This window comes from Salmo salar, chromosome ssa15, assembly GCF_905237065.1.
Source record: "Salmo salar chromosome ssa15, Ssal_v3.1, whole genome shotgun sequence".
NCBI lineage: Eukaryota > Metazoa > Chordata > Actinopteri > Salmoniformes > Salmonidae > Salmo > Salmo salar.
The window spans coordinates 85,043,681-85,057,819 of record NC_059456.1 but is presented as its reverse complement, the minus strand read 5'-3'; the positions used below and the strand labels follow the sequence as shown (position 1 = coordinate 85,057,819).

The window sequence follows — 14,139 nt, the reverse complement described above, 5'->3', positions numbered from 1 at the left end:
CCTATGCTACCCTCCAGTCCCTCGGCTTCTTGGCGCTGACGGAAACATGGATTACCACAGAAAACACTGCTACTCCTACTGCTCTCTCCTCGTCTGACCACGTGTTCTCGCACACCCCGAGAGCATCGGGTTCAGCGGGGTGGTGGCACGGGAATCCTCATCTCTCCCAAGTGGACATTCTCTCTTTCTCCCCTGACCCATCTGTCTATCTCCTCCTTTGAATTCCATGCTGTGACAATCACTAGCCCATTCAAGCTTAACATCCTTACCATTTATCGCCATCCAGGTTCCCTTGGAGAGTTCATCAATGAGCTTGACGCCTTGATAAGTTCCTTTCCTGAGGATGGCTCACCCCTCACAGTTCTGGGTGACTTTAACCTCCCTACGTCTACCTTTGACTCATTTCTCTCTGCCTCCTTCTTTCCACTCCTCTCCTCTTTTGACCTCACCCTCTCACCGTCCCCCCCTACTCACAAGGCAGGCAATACGCTTGACCTCATCTTCACTAGATGCTGTTCTTCTACTAATCTCACTGCAACTCCCCTCCAAGTCTCCGATCACTACCTTGTATCCTTTTCCCTCTCGCTCTCCTCCAACACTACTCACTCTGCCCCTACTCAGATGGTATTGCGCCGTCGCAACCTTCGCTCTCTCTCTCCTGCTACTCTCTCCTCTTCCATCCTATCATCTCTTCCCTCTGCTCAATCCTTCTCCAACCAATCTCCTGATTCTGCCTCCTCAACCCTCCTCTCCTCCCTTTCTGCATCCTTTGACTCTCTATGTCCCCTATCCTCCCAGCCGGCTCGGTCCTCCCCTCCTGCTCCGTGGCTTGACGACTCATTGCGAGCTCACAGAACAGGGCTCCGGGCAGCCGAGCAGAAATGGAGGAAAACTAGCCTCCCTGCGGACCTGGCATCTTTTCACTCCCTCCTCTCTACATTTTCCTCCTCTGTTTCTGCTGCTAAAGCCACTTTCTACCACTCTAACTTCCAAGCATCTGCCTCTAACCCTAGGAAGCTCTTTGCCACCTTCTCCTCCCTCCTGAATCCCCCTCCCCCCTCCTCCTTCTCTGCGGATGACTTCGTCAACCATTTTGAAAAGAAGGTCGACGACATCCGATCCTCGTTTGTTAAGTCACATTGCCCTACCCTATGCTTTGACCTCTTTCTCCCCTCTCTCTCCAGATGAAATCTTGCGACTTGTGACGGCCGGCCGCCCAACAACCTGTCCGCTTGACCCTATCCCCTCCTCTCTTCTCCAGACCATTTCCGGTGACCTTCTCCCTTACCTCACCTCGCTTATCAACCCATCCTTGACCGCTGGCTACGTCCCTTCCGTCTTCAAGAGAGCGAGAGTTGCACCCCTTCTCAAAAAACCTACACTCGATCCCTCCGATGTCAACAACTACAGACCAGTATTCCTTCTTTCTTTTCTCTCCAAAACTCTTGAACGTGCCGTCCTGGCCAGCTCTCCTGCTCTCTTTCTCAGAATGACCTTCTCGATCCAAATCAGTCAGGTTTCAAGGCTGGTCATTCAACTGAGACTGCTCTTCTATGTGTCACGGAGGCTCTCCGCACTGCTAAAGCTAACTCTCTCTCCTCTGCCCTCATCCTTCTAGACCTATCTGCTGCCTTTGATACTGTGAACCATCAGATCCTCCTCTCCACCCTCTCCGAGTTGGGTATCTCCGGCGCGGCTCACTCTTGGATTGCGTTCTACCTGACAGGTCGCTCCTACCAGGTGGCGTGGCGAGAATCCGTCTCTGCACCACGTGCTCTCACCACTGGTGTCCCCCAGGGCTCAGTTCTAGGCCCTCTCCTTTTCTCGCTATACACCAAGTCACTTGGCTCTGTCATATCCTCACATGGTCTCTCCTATCATTGCTACGCAGACGACACACAATTAATCTTCTCCTTTCCCCCTTCTGATAACCAGGTGGCGAATCGCATCTCTGCATGTCTGGCAGACATATCAGTGTGGATGACGGATCACCACCTCAAGCTGAACCTCGGCAAGACGGAGCTGCTCTTCCTCCCGGGGAAGGACTGCCCTTTCCATGATCTCGCCATCACGGTGGACAACTCCATTGTGTCCTCCTCCCAGAGTGCTAAGAGCCTCGGCGTGACCCTGGACAACACCCTGTCATTCTCCGCTAACATCAAGGCGGTGACCCGATCCTGTAGGTTCATGCTATACAACATTCGCAGAGTACGACCCTGCCTTACACAGGAAGCGGCGCAGGTCCTAATCCAGGCATTTGTCATCTCCCGTCTGGATTACTGCAACTCCCTGTTGGCGGGGCTCCCAGCCTGTGCCATTAAACCCCTACAACTCATCCAGAACGCCGCAGCCCGTCTGGTGTTCAACCTTCCCAAGTTCTCTCACGTCACCCCGCTCCTCCGCACACTCCACTGGCTTCCAGTTGAAGCTCGCATCTGCTACAAGACCATGGTGCTTGCCTACGGAGCTGTGAGGGGAACGGCACCTCCGTACCTTCAGGCTCTGATCAGGCCCTACACCCAAACAAGGGCACTGCGTTCATCCACCTCTGGCCTTCTGGCCCCCCTACCTCTGCAGAAGCATAGTTCCCGCTCAGCCCAGTCAAAACTGTTCGCTGCTCTGGCACCCCAATGGTGGAACAAGCTCCCTCACGACGCCAGGACAGCGGAGTCAATCACCACTTTCCGTAGACACCTGAAACCCCACCTCTTTAAGGAATACCTGGATTAGGATATAGTAATCCTTCTAACCCCCCCCCCCCAAAAAAAGATATAGATGTACTATTGTAAAGTGGTTGTTCCACTGGATATCTTAAGGTGAATGCACCAATTCGTAAGTCGCTCTGGATAAGAGCGTCTGTTAAATGACGTAAATGTAAATGTTAGGGCAAATCAAGTCTGACATTTTAAAGTGGAAATTACAAACTTTAGAAGCCTTTTTACACCTCGAATACACTACAAGTTTGCATTTCCTGCTGTTCGGGAAAATTATCTGCAACAAAGGAGTGATCAAATTAAGATCCTACATCTGTAATTATCCATGGGTGTCACATACTGTAATTTTCGTATTTACTAGTTTACAGATGGTCACTTTGGTTTAGCTTCAAAGAAACCATTGAGTTAAACTTGAGAAATTCATCAAATACAATTATTGAACCTTTGAGACATTAGACATTGTTTCATAATATAATGAAATTAATAGATCAGGAAAAATTGCATTATGTTTCATCTCATGGATTAGATCAGGGGTTCCCAAACTTTTTACTCATCATTGGGTATTATGTATTCATGTGATATGAGTGACTAAAACATTACAACAAAATCTATGGGCTAAAAAAACCTAGCTAAAAAAATAGTAATTGACTTTATCGAGGAGGAGTTGCTTGTTGCCTCAGGACTGTGTTGGCCTGTCTTATTTTGGAAGTCAGATTATTTATTGTTTCTTTTATCCTAGTAATATCCCATTAATCAAGTTTGAGCTAAGACTAAATTCAAGACATGTATCTTCAGACTTCACACTCGTTACTTGCATTTCTCTCATGGAAGTTATAAACACCAAATGAGAACCGAAAGGCAAAGAACATGTAGTGTGGTTTGGAAGAACTTCTAGTTCAGTTACTAAAGGCATAAAGTTCAATCTGTATTGAGTGAAATCAATTCGACTAAGCCTGCATTCTGTATTCTGGCCAATTCTAATGCTTATTTTATATAATGTACAAGTAGTGTAGATTTTTTGTGTGCTTCTTGGCTCACTATATTGAGGTAATCCAGTGTTATAATCCATGTTATTATTCCAATTTAAATGTCAATCAATCAATGTAAAAAAAATAACAAACAATTGCTGATCTTGTTCCATTGTCTCAATAACATCCTGGTACATATCAATTCAAACCAATTCATCATAACAAAAGCAGTATTTACACACCTTCCATATTCAATATTAGCAGAAGGAATTTGACCAGGTCATGAAAATACTGAGGCAGATTGGTCCCGTGTGGCTCAGTTGGTAGAGCATGGTGTTTGCAATGCCAGGGTTGTGGGTTCGATTCCCACGGGGGACCAGTACGGGGGAAAAATTTAAAAAAAATAATGAAATGTATTCACTATTTGGACCCCTAAATGACTAAAATGTAAATGTAGATTGTCTGGAAGTATGTCTTGGTATTCTCTGATGGGAATGGATGTAGGACTGGTGTGAGAAATTAGAAAGATAAGTGTAAGATGTAGAACTCTGAAATATACAGGAAACATAGTGTCAATGGATTCTAACTTATGTTTTCCATATGTCAGATTTGCAGCAACATTTGCCTGTTCTCTGTACTGTACAATTATGAAATGTATCGTAACTGTCGGAGGTTGTGCATGTAGCCGTCATATTAGTAGTTATAGTAGCGTTAATTGCATGTTAAGACGTTAAGAGACTTGTTATCAGATTGTTCAGCATGCTAATTATTTATATTTTTTAAGTGAATAATCGAACACCTGTGTACACAAACAGTGCAACTAGTACTTACTCCTCAATTACAGCTCAGAGGCTAATTACGTGTCTAGGATTGTTGGATGATTATTTGGCGTGCCATTTACAGCACATGAACACTATATAGATACAAATCAGGGATTGCCTCCACCTCTCTGACATTTAGAAAATATTATTTGAACGGTTCCATTTGTTTAGGATGCATCTAATTATACACAATTCCTCCACCTCATATTGTTGACAAACAGTGCATTTAAAGGACATTTAAAGCTGGCCCAGAAGGTTTTATTGCCTAATTGGTCAGGATGTATTCTCAACTTTGACCCCTTCAGTTATCACATGGTCGACATGCCTGAAATAACTTTCGACTCTCCCCAGGGGAATTCCCAAAATACCTCAGAGAGCTATTAATAGACCTGCCAGTTAGGATACATTCCTTATGGAATGACTAGAAATAGGGAATGACAATTTACATTGAGCAATACACATCTATTGAATTACCTTTTTAGTTTTTGTTGCATAAAACAAATAGGCCTACCAGTAAATGCTTATTACCATGTTATAGTAGAACAGTGTATGATATTCTCTATTGATGCTAGTGTGGTGTCAGTTGTTACTGTAGATACTATTTGCAAGGTTAAATAACCCCAACCGTCTGGTTCTGTTGCTGTGTTGTTGAGCCAAGAGTTCAGGAGGTGAATGGGGTTGTGAGGAGCTCCATCTGCCTCAAGCCTTTCCAAATAACCAGACTCTGTCATCCACACTTGGTTATCCTGAGCTCATTAACCACCTCACCAGTGAAATCAACTGCCATTCTGTAAGGCTGTCATTACGCTTTTAAAATGCACATTATGAACCCCCTTACTATCCTTACAGAAAAGTAGTTTGTATATTCTGTTGCTGTCAAAGCTGTTGCCTTTTGTTTTTTGGTGGATAAGAGTACAGCTGTAAATGCTCTCTAACAGTATTTGGTTTAATTTGAAGTTATTAACATTTGATTGCCTTTCACATTTACCCCCTGTTTTGTCACGCTTTTTGTAACCCAGGATTCTTGTGAAGGGCTTGAAAAGGAAAGATTAGATAGTTACAAATTTGTACTTTTGATGGTAAGACATACTTTCTTTATCCAGAGCTTGTCTGGTCTTGGCTACAGCCAATTTCCACACGTGTTGGATAAACACACATGCTTCAGTACAACCGATTCTAAACTGAATTCTATCCCATTACTGGTTTATAATTAGTAATTTATCAGTTGGTCATCTTTGCTGTTGTTGGAACCCTTGAAAGCAGTGATGTACTGTCCTGTTAGGATTCAGGAATAACTTCATATTAGAGATAATGTTACAGGTAGCTGAAATCACATGTTTAGAAACATCTTATTACAATCTGCTTTCTACTCAGGTTTGAGTAAAGAATTAATAAAGTAGCCTCCCTTCAGCAACGTAATCACTTTATTGATTTTTTGTTTCAATTAAGATGTTTAGACAAACAACAAAATACAGTATATATTTTACTATATTATGAAGCATGTAGTTTACAAGAATAGTTTTAGCTCAGTGAGCCTATCATCCAAAAATAGCAGAGGAACCAGCCAGTGTGCAACAGCCATACATGTGGTTAAAGAGGAGATGAGAAGTTATCTGGCCTGGGGCAAGTGTCAGTAGACAGGGTGACCTGGTATAGGCTGTAGAAAGAGCCTCTTTGTAAGACTCCCACTCTGATGTCAAACTAGCACCATAAAGGCATAAATTCATATTTTACATAAAGCATCACAATCTTTAAAAGGTTCATTGTGTCTCACTTAGACTTGTTAACATGCGTAGCTAATTACTTTTTTCTGCCTTTTATAAGCTGAACTAGAGGTGTTCCTCCCCATATTATCAGTGTTGAAAGCAGCGGATGAAAGAGGAAGACAACCTCTCTGGTCTTGCATAGACTTTGAAAGGGAATATAATTAGGTTTTAAGGATCTCTTATTTGTAGTTGGAATATAAATTGTGCAATATGTTGGAGATGCTTGAATACCACCATTATTAGGTAGGTCCAGTATTGTGTTGATTGAAATATATTTTATTTTCCCCCCTTTTTCTTTTGGGGTATGGTAAGATAAACATAACATTTATTCAGATGGTACGTGTGACATGAATTGTGAATACATGTATTTATATCTAGGGATTATTTAGCTATCAAGAGATAGCACAGAAAAAAAATATAAATGAAAAGAAAAGCTTACGGCTTACTGCTTTGGGATTTGCTAGTAATATTGATACATTCTAACATTTCAACCCATACTTGACTTTCTCTGGTCAAGTCAAGGACTCTTATCGCTAGTTGAGCTGACGTATTTTATTTTGATATTAATTAGTAATCCGGTTCTCTTTATTATTATACATGTATGGAAACATTTTCAACGCTGTTTCTTGCTTATTTAGTAAGATAATATTCAGTGAGATATGAGAGCTCTTTTCTTGAGTGCACAGCACAACTGCAACATGACCAACGATCATCAACCCATCATAACAACATTTGAGGATTCTGACTCTCACTTATGTCTCTCCCTCTCCTCTCTCCCTCTTTCACTCCATCTCTCCCTACCTCCTCCAGGTGCAGACTCACCTGGAGAACCCCACCAAGTACCACATCCAGCAGGCCCAGCAGCAGCAGGTGAAGCGCTACCTGGGCAAGCTTGGCTCCCTGCCCTGCCCCAACCAGTCCTCTGACCACAGGGGCATGGCTCTGGGGCCGGGCAACAGTGCCCCCAACAGCCCTATGGCCTTACTCACCCTCAACATCAACTGTGAGAAAGAGGTAACGCAAAATGTAACATGGCCATAGGTGCCGAGCTACAATGCAGTGTGTGTAAATTCAGTGTGCTTTTCACACCATGATATCTGCCAATTTTTGATTACTTCTACTTCAAAGCAATGTGTATTTGAGTAATGAATGGTAGTAGCACCATGGAGTTGGATAATACATATTCATTGATAAGGAAATGTGATTTTCTGTTGATTAACCCTTAATTGAATCACTGTCTGTTAGAAAATATGTTATCTCAAATTCAATTTTTTTATTTTTATTATAGATGGATGATGTCATTGATGACATAATTAGTCTGGAATCGAGTTATAACGACGATATCCTTGGATTAATGGACCCAGGGCTTCAGATGGCCAATACGGTATGATTGCCTTAATTTACTGTCTGCTTGCATGAGGCCAGTAACTGAAAGGCTGCTGGTTCGAATACCTGAGCTGACAAGGGGAAATCTGTCTATGTGCCCTTGAGCAAGGCACTTAACCCTAATTTTGTCCAGGGGTGCAGTACTATGGCTGACCCTGTAGAACAACACATCTCACTGCACCTATCCGGTGGAGGCCTATGTGACAATTCATAGTAGATGTGTCTACAAATACAGCAAAGTGTTTGCTTCCAGATCATTGTTCCTAGGCCGTCATTGAAAATAAGAATTTGTTCTTAACTGACTTGCCAAGTTAAATGAAGGTAAAATAAAAAATTAAAATTGTGTAAACACATTTTTAAAGTGTTAACTACTCATGTGTCAAGCACCACCTGTGCCAGGTATATTTGACCCTGCTAACATTACTATTGTCTGTGGTTATCTTTTCTCATCAGATCGCTGTCAACACTAATCTCTTGGACATTTATGGTAACCAGGGCATGCCCCCTCCAGGCCTGGCCATCAACTCCTGCCCTGCCAACCTGCCCAACATCAAAAGGGAATACTCAGGTGAGCATGACCCCATTACATGGAAAACATCCAGATTCAAACATGGGGTTACAAATTACTCTCCAGACCTTTGTGACTGAGCAATATGTCTAAAAGGGTCAGGGAAATGTGTATGCATGTGCTTTGCATTGATATTGTTTTTGATTATTGTAAACTTTGTTATTTTATCATTCAAAATAAAGAGAAATGCATTGAAAATTGTATGTGCCAAATAGTTTCCCAATCTCCAGCCATCATGCAAATGCTGGACAAGTCTGGATCGTGTAGCAAGTTTGAGAACTATCAAAGGCCTGAAGGGTTTCCTGTAGGTATGTCTGCATAGTCATATTTACTTTAGCTAACTGTGAGTTTGAGTTAGGTTACACGGGTGCATATTGCTTAGCCTATAATGTGCTCAGCACAGTTTCATTTATTTTCTTCCCGAAACTAACTAAACGTTTCTGGCATAACTGTTTTGTTGTGTGTCAACATCAGTGTTTTGCCATTGTCTTACAGATGTAGGATCTTAAATTGATCCAGTTTGAAAATAATCCTGCAGCAACAAGAAATGTGAATTATTATGTGGATTATAATTAATGGGCATTTTTGTAGGGGTTGGTACATTTTTCATAAGGTAAAATAAAATCTGAAATTTCAAAGTGAAAATTACACATTTTAAACCTCAAATACACTACAAGTTTTACATTTCCTGCATTGCAAGTATGTTCTCCTGCAACAGGGTTATCAAATGAAGATCCCACATCTGTAGTCATTGTCCATACCTAATGCTAACTGCTTTGTTTCAGAAGCAGAGGTCAGGGCAATGGCAAAGGAACGACAGAAGAAGGATAACCATAATTTGAGTGAGTTTTGTTATACAGTAATTATCAGCTATCTAGTAATATCATGTGGGTTGTTTAGATATGCTGTGATATTACCTTTTCATTATTACATTTTGCATGATTGATTGTTTCTTATTGTTCTCTTCTCGTCCCTATTTCCTGTAGTTGAGAGAAGACGGAGGTTTAACATCAACGACCGGATCAAAGAATTGGGGACCATGATTCCTAAATCAAATGATCCGTAAGTTGCGTATGCTGACGTGGATTTTAAGTCTTTCTATCAGATACAGCGCAGTCTGGAATTATTGGGTCTCTTGATAAAGATGAGCAAAAAAATTTATAAAATCAGTAACACAAATACTGGGCTATATTGTATACTCCAAAAATTAGAACAATTATATTATTTAATACTAATACAATTGCTCGGAGAACGAGATTTTGTGTAACAAGTAATTAAAACAAATCTCAAAAAGATATGGGTCAAAATGATTGAATCCCATTTTTGACATTTTACATTTTAGTCATTTAGCAGACGCTCTTATCCAGAGCGACTTACAGTAGTGAATACATACATTCCATATGTTTTTTATTTATTTTTTTTATATTTTTTTCTCCGTACTGGTCCCCCTGTGGGAATCAAACCCACAACCCTGGCGTTGCAAACACCATGCTCTACCAACTGAGCCACACATCCCCTGTTTCCAATACTCCAGTAAGGGAGTTGTACACCTGAATACATTCAACTGAAATGTGTATTCCGCATTTAACCCAACCACTCTGAATTAGAGCTGCCATAATCGACATCCACATCTTCGGTGCCCGGAGAACAGTGGGTTAACTGCCTTGCTCAGAACAACAGATTTTTACCTTGTCAGCTCGGGGATTCATCGGGTATTCAATCCAGCAACCTTTCGGTTACTGGCCCAAAGTTCTAACCACTAGGCTACCTGCCGCCCCCCTCCCCTTGTAAGGATAACGACAATGAGCCTTTTTCTAAAATGTTTTATGTGATTGGGGAACACACTAGGAGGGATCTTAGACCATTCCTCCATACAGAATCTTTCCAGATCCTTGATATATTTTGTCTGCGCTAATCAATTGCCCTCTTCAATTCAAACCACAGGTTTTCAATATGTTTCTGAGATGGCCATTGCAAAATGTTGATTTAGTTTTTTTCTTTGTGGATTTTGATGTTTACTTGCTGGAATATTCACTTGCTGGAATATTCACTCCTGGCAGAGGCAACCAGGTTTTTGGCTAAAATGTCCTGGTACTTGGCAAAGTTCATAATGCCGTTGACCTTAACACGGACCCCAGGACCAGTGGAAGCAAAATAGCCTCATAACATCAAAGATCCACCACCATATTTTACAGTAGGGATGACGTATTTTACTACATATGCATTGTTCTTTCGAAGGCCAAAACCACCGCTGGTGTGTTTGCCAAAGACCTCAATTTTCGTGTCAATTTTCGTGTCATATGACCATAGCACTGGTTCCAATCCAAGTGCCAATGACGTTTAGCAAACTCCAGGCGGTGCTATGGTCAGATGACATGAAAATAGAGGTATTTGGCCACGGGTTTGGCCTTCAAGGATCTGGAAAGATCCTGTATGGTGAAATGGTCTAAGATCTCTCCCAAAGTGTTCTCCAATCTCATTAAACATTTTAGAAAAAGGCTCAGTATTGTTATCCTTCCAAGGGGAGGGTACTGGAGTATTGAAAACAGGGGATCCAATGCTGACCCCTATCTTTTAGCATTTCTTTAAAAATTACTTGTTCAATAATATCTCTTTCTCTGAGCAATTCTATTAGTATAAAATAATATAATTGTTCTTTTTTTAAGCATACAACAAAGCTCAGTATTTGTATTATTTATTTCATACAGTCTTTTTTGCTCATCTTTATCAAAGGATCCAATAATTCCGGACCCCACTGTATATATAATGGGTCAGACATTGACCCTAGGCTAGAGTTTACGATAATTATAGATCAATGCCTCACTTTATTTTCAGTGCATCCATATCCTTGAGAATTGTGTGAGTTAGAACGTTGTCAGTGTACTCTAGAATGCTAACAGTTCAGGCTGATAAAATCTTGCTGGCCTGCCGTGCCCCTCTCTGGTCCTCAGGGATATGCGTTGGAACAAAGGCACCATTCTCAAGGCATCAGTGGACTACATCAGGAAGCTACAGAGGGAGCAGCAGAGGGCCAAAGAGCTGGAGAACAGGCAGAAGAAGCTGGAGCACGCCAATAGACACCTGATGCTGCGGATACAGGTACAGCATGGTAGGCCGTGGGGCACTGGGAGAGATAAGGAGCTTCTAGCCATGCCTTCAAAATGTCACATACTGTATTAGCCAATCAAAGTAGGATTGAATTGAGATGAGGCTCTTCTATATTCTGGATGGTGTCAGATATGCAGCATGCAGACAGACAATGTTGATAACACTCTCTTTCCTTTCTCTTTCTCCCTCCCTTGATGGGGTTCAGGAGTTGGAGATGCAAGCTCGTGCCCATGGTCTGACCACAGACACATCTGCCCTCTGCTCAACTGAGCTCTCAGCCCGAGGCATCAAGCAGGAGCCAGCCCTGGGAGACTGCCACCAGGATCTGTACCATGTCCACTCTCAGCACCAACACCACCCAGCCTGCACTCCAGACCAGGTTCAGTACACCACCTTGGAGCTCAACGATGGAGCATCTCCCTACACCAAGGGCCACGGGGGAGTCTCAGGTGACCAGAGGCCTTACGGCGGTCATCTTAAGGGGGCCTTGATGGACATCCTGATGGACGACACCTTGTCCCCTGTGAGAGGGGGAGACCCCCTGCTTTCCTCTGTCTCGCCCGGGGCTTCTAAGGACAGCAGCTGCTCAGGCAGCAAAAGCATGGAAGAGAACGACCAGAGCTGTTAGCACTCACTGCTGCCCACTCCACTCACCTGCATCTTTATCTCCACCCCTTCAACCTGTTCTGTGTTGTGTTGAGGCCTCCTCAGACGTCTCCCGTCAGTAGCTATCTTCAGCCAACTGCTGGTTAGTTCGTTTGTTTTCAGGTGTTTACACATATTACATTTTTCATTGTTATTCTTTTGTTTGTTTATTATATGGTATCATTGGGTTCTGAAAGCCGTCAAACTGAATTTAGTTCAGTTTCGATTATAAATTACATTTTAATAGATCATGCTCTGATTTTATCTATACTTTTATGACAATGAGTCAGGGAGCGATATCTCACACATACTGTACCTGTGTATAGTCATCATGGTATAGGGCAGGCTTATAACAGTTATATGTACATAGTTATAAAACCCTGATTATAGTGTGACACAGTCACACTACTTGCTTTATAGCATGTCTATTCAGCGCAATATGACAGAAGCGATAATACATTATTTTGATTACTTTTGTTTGTGCTTTACTTTTGTGCTTTTGAACTTGAATGAGATAACGTCTTAGTCAGGAGATTTGTAAACATTTCACATATAGCACAGAACATACCAATATTGGTAGAAATGCAACATTGATTTCCATACAGGCACATTTGGTTTATGAAAATAAGATTGACTTGTCCATTTTCTAAATTATTATTGTTTTGTTGTACACTTAGGATTTGCCTGTCCATCCATTTCGTGTTTAAGAGATATTCAGGATATTTTTTTCAATTATGTGAATGTTTATATTGCTAGGAATATAAGGAGATGTACATGTATAAAGTTGTTTAAACACTGGAATGACTTCCATAATTTTTTTTTTTTTAATATATATATTTACTAACGATTATATTTAGGTTTTTCAAACTATTGATTGTAGTTAAAACTATAAGCTGTACTGTTAATGTATATTTCTACTGTTTAACAACTGTAGCAAAGTACTTAAATATGCCTTTGATAATAACTATCTACTGTACATTACACCACTGTATTGAGAACATGGTTACAGTGCACCCTCAAGTCTGTGGAACTATGCAATGATTACAGTCGTGCCTGTTTTACACAGAAGACAGACACATTAGGCTGGTCATATAATATGTTGTAATGATTAGTAAGAAGCACCTAGCAGAATGATTTACATTGAAGTGAAGTGCCTTACTGTTAGTTTTTTGTTTTCCACAGATCTAGGAAGACTACTAGACACTGGTTTGTTGTTCTTGTTTCTGGTGTTTGGTTCTTCATGTATGAAGTGTTGAGCTGCAAGGTCCCTACAGGAAGCAGTAGGGAAGGGCCTATTGTCAGACAGAGTAGAAAACCATGTTACGGGCCTCCAAAGTCTCTCTAGGCCATCCATTTTGTTTGGGATGTTTTTGATGCTAGAGTTCTGTTTTGAGGTCAGAATTCCACTCGGAGGGCAATAATCAAATCATTGCTTTACTGAATTCTCAGCTTCTTTTTTGAGACCAATTATTTTTCTGAATGTAACGTAACTCAGTGTTGACTGCCAAAATGTGTTGCCAAAATCAAAGTGAAGTCTAAAATATGCAAAGAAGGAATTAACGTTGTTATTTTCTGATGTTGTACTTTTGTGTACGGATGTTTCTTCTTTATTTATAGAGCAATAATTTAAGAATAATTACTATCAGGCTGCACGTAAAGCTAAGCACAAAGTAGTCCATGCACTTATAGGCGCATTCTCTGCAGTACAAATCCACTGCAGAATGGCCCTCATGGTCAAACTGCACCCAGGTCTGTCTGGTAATATCTAGACACAGGCCTGTCATTCACTCACTGTCCTTTGACTGAACCCAGATCAGCATATCATTTCCCTAGACAATGTCACCCTCTTGTGTTGATGACACCACTATGCACCAAGATTGGTTTTCAACCACAGAACTTAAATGCATAGAACTAACATTTCAATTTAAAGCAATGGTGACAGTTGATTGATGCCCATTATTTGTAAATAAACATATTGATCGGTCCGCTTGTTACCATGGCACAGTTTGGGTATACCACTAACATTTCAAAGAGTCATGTTTGTTCACACATTGAACACCCCAGGCTGACAGGTCTATTAATTGTATTTACATGGTTCAGATAGACGCCTCTGCCGAGATTGCCACTGTAATATGATAATGACTCTGTTGCCAGGGCAGATGG

At 41.6% G+C, this 14,139-nt stretch overlaps 1 protein-coding gene across 8 annotated transcripts in view; it reads left to right on the top strand.

Annotated features, from left to right (window-relative positions):
* LOC106572415 (microphthalmia-associated transcription factor) overlaps positions 1 to 13,413 on the top strand; it is a 41,087-nt gene extending 27,674 nt beyond the window's left edge. For 2 of the 8 annotated variants that reach the window (XM_014146559.2, XM_014146561.2), the window contains exons 3-10: positions 7,080 to 7,283; positions 7,558 to 7,653; positions 8,109 to 8,223; positions 8,439 to 8,531; positions 9,009 to 9,065; positions 9,210 to 9,285; positions 11,175 to 11,322; positions 11,537 to 13,413. In XM_014146559.2, coding sequence (XP_014002034.1) covers positions 7,080 to 7,283; positions 7,558 to 7,653; positions 8,109 to 8,223; positions 8,439 to 8,531; positions 9,009 to 9,065; positions 9,210 to 9,285; positions 11,175 to 11,322; positions 11,537 to 11,959 — 1,212 coding nt within the window. In that variant the 3' untranslated portion in view covers positions 11,960 to 13,413. Of the gene's footprint in view, positions 1 to 7,079; positions 7,284 to 7,557; positions 7,654 to 8,108; positions 8,224 to 8,438; positions 8,532 to 9,008; positions 9,066 to 9,209; positions 9,286 to 11,174; positions 11,333 to 11,536 lie in introns of all 8 variants that reach the window. The other 6 variants (XM_014146562.2, XM_014146565.2, XM_014146560.2 and 3 more) reach the window with 5 other exon arrangements.
* The last annotated feature ends 726 nt before the right edge of the window (positions 13,414 to 14,139 follow it).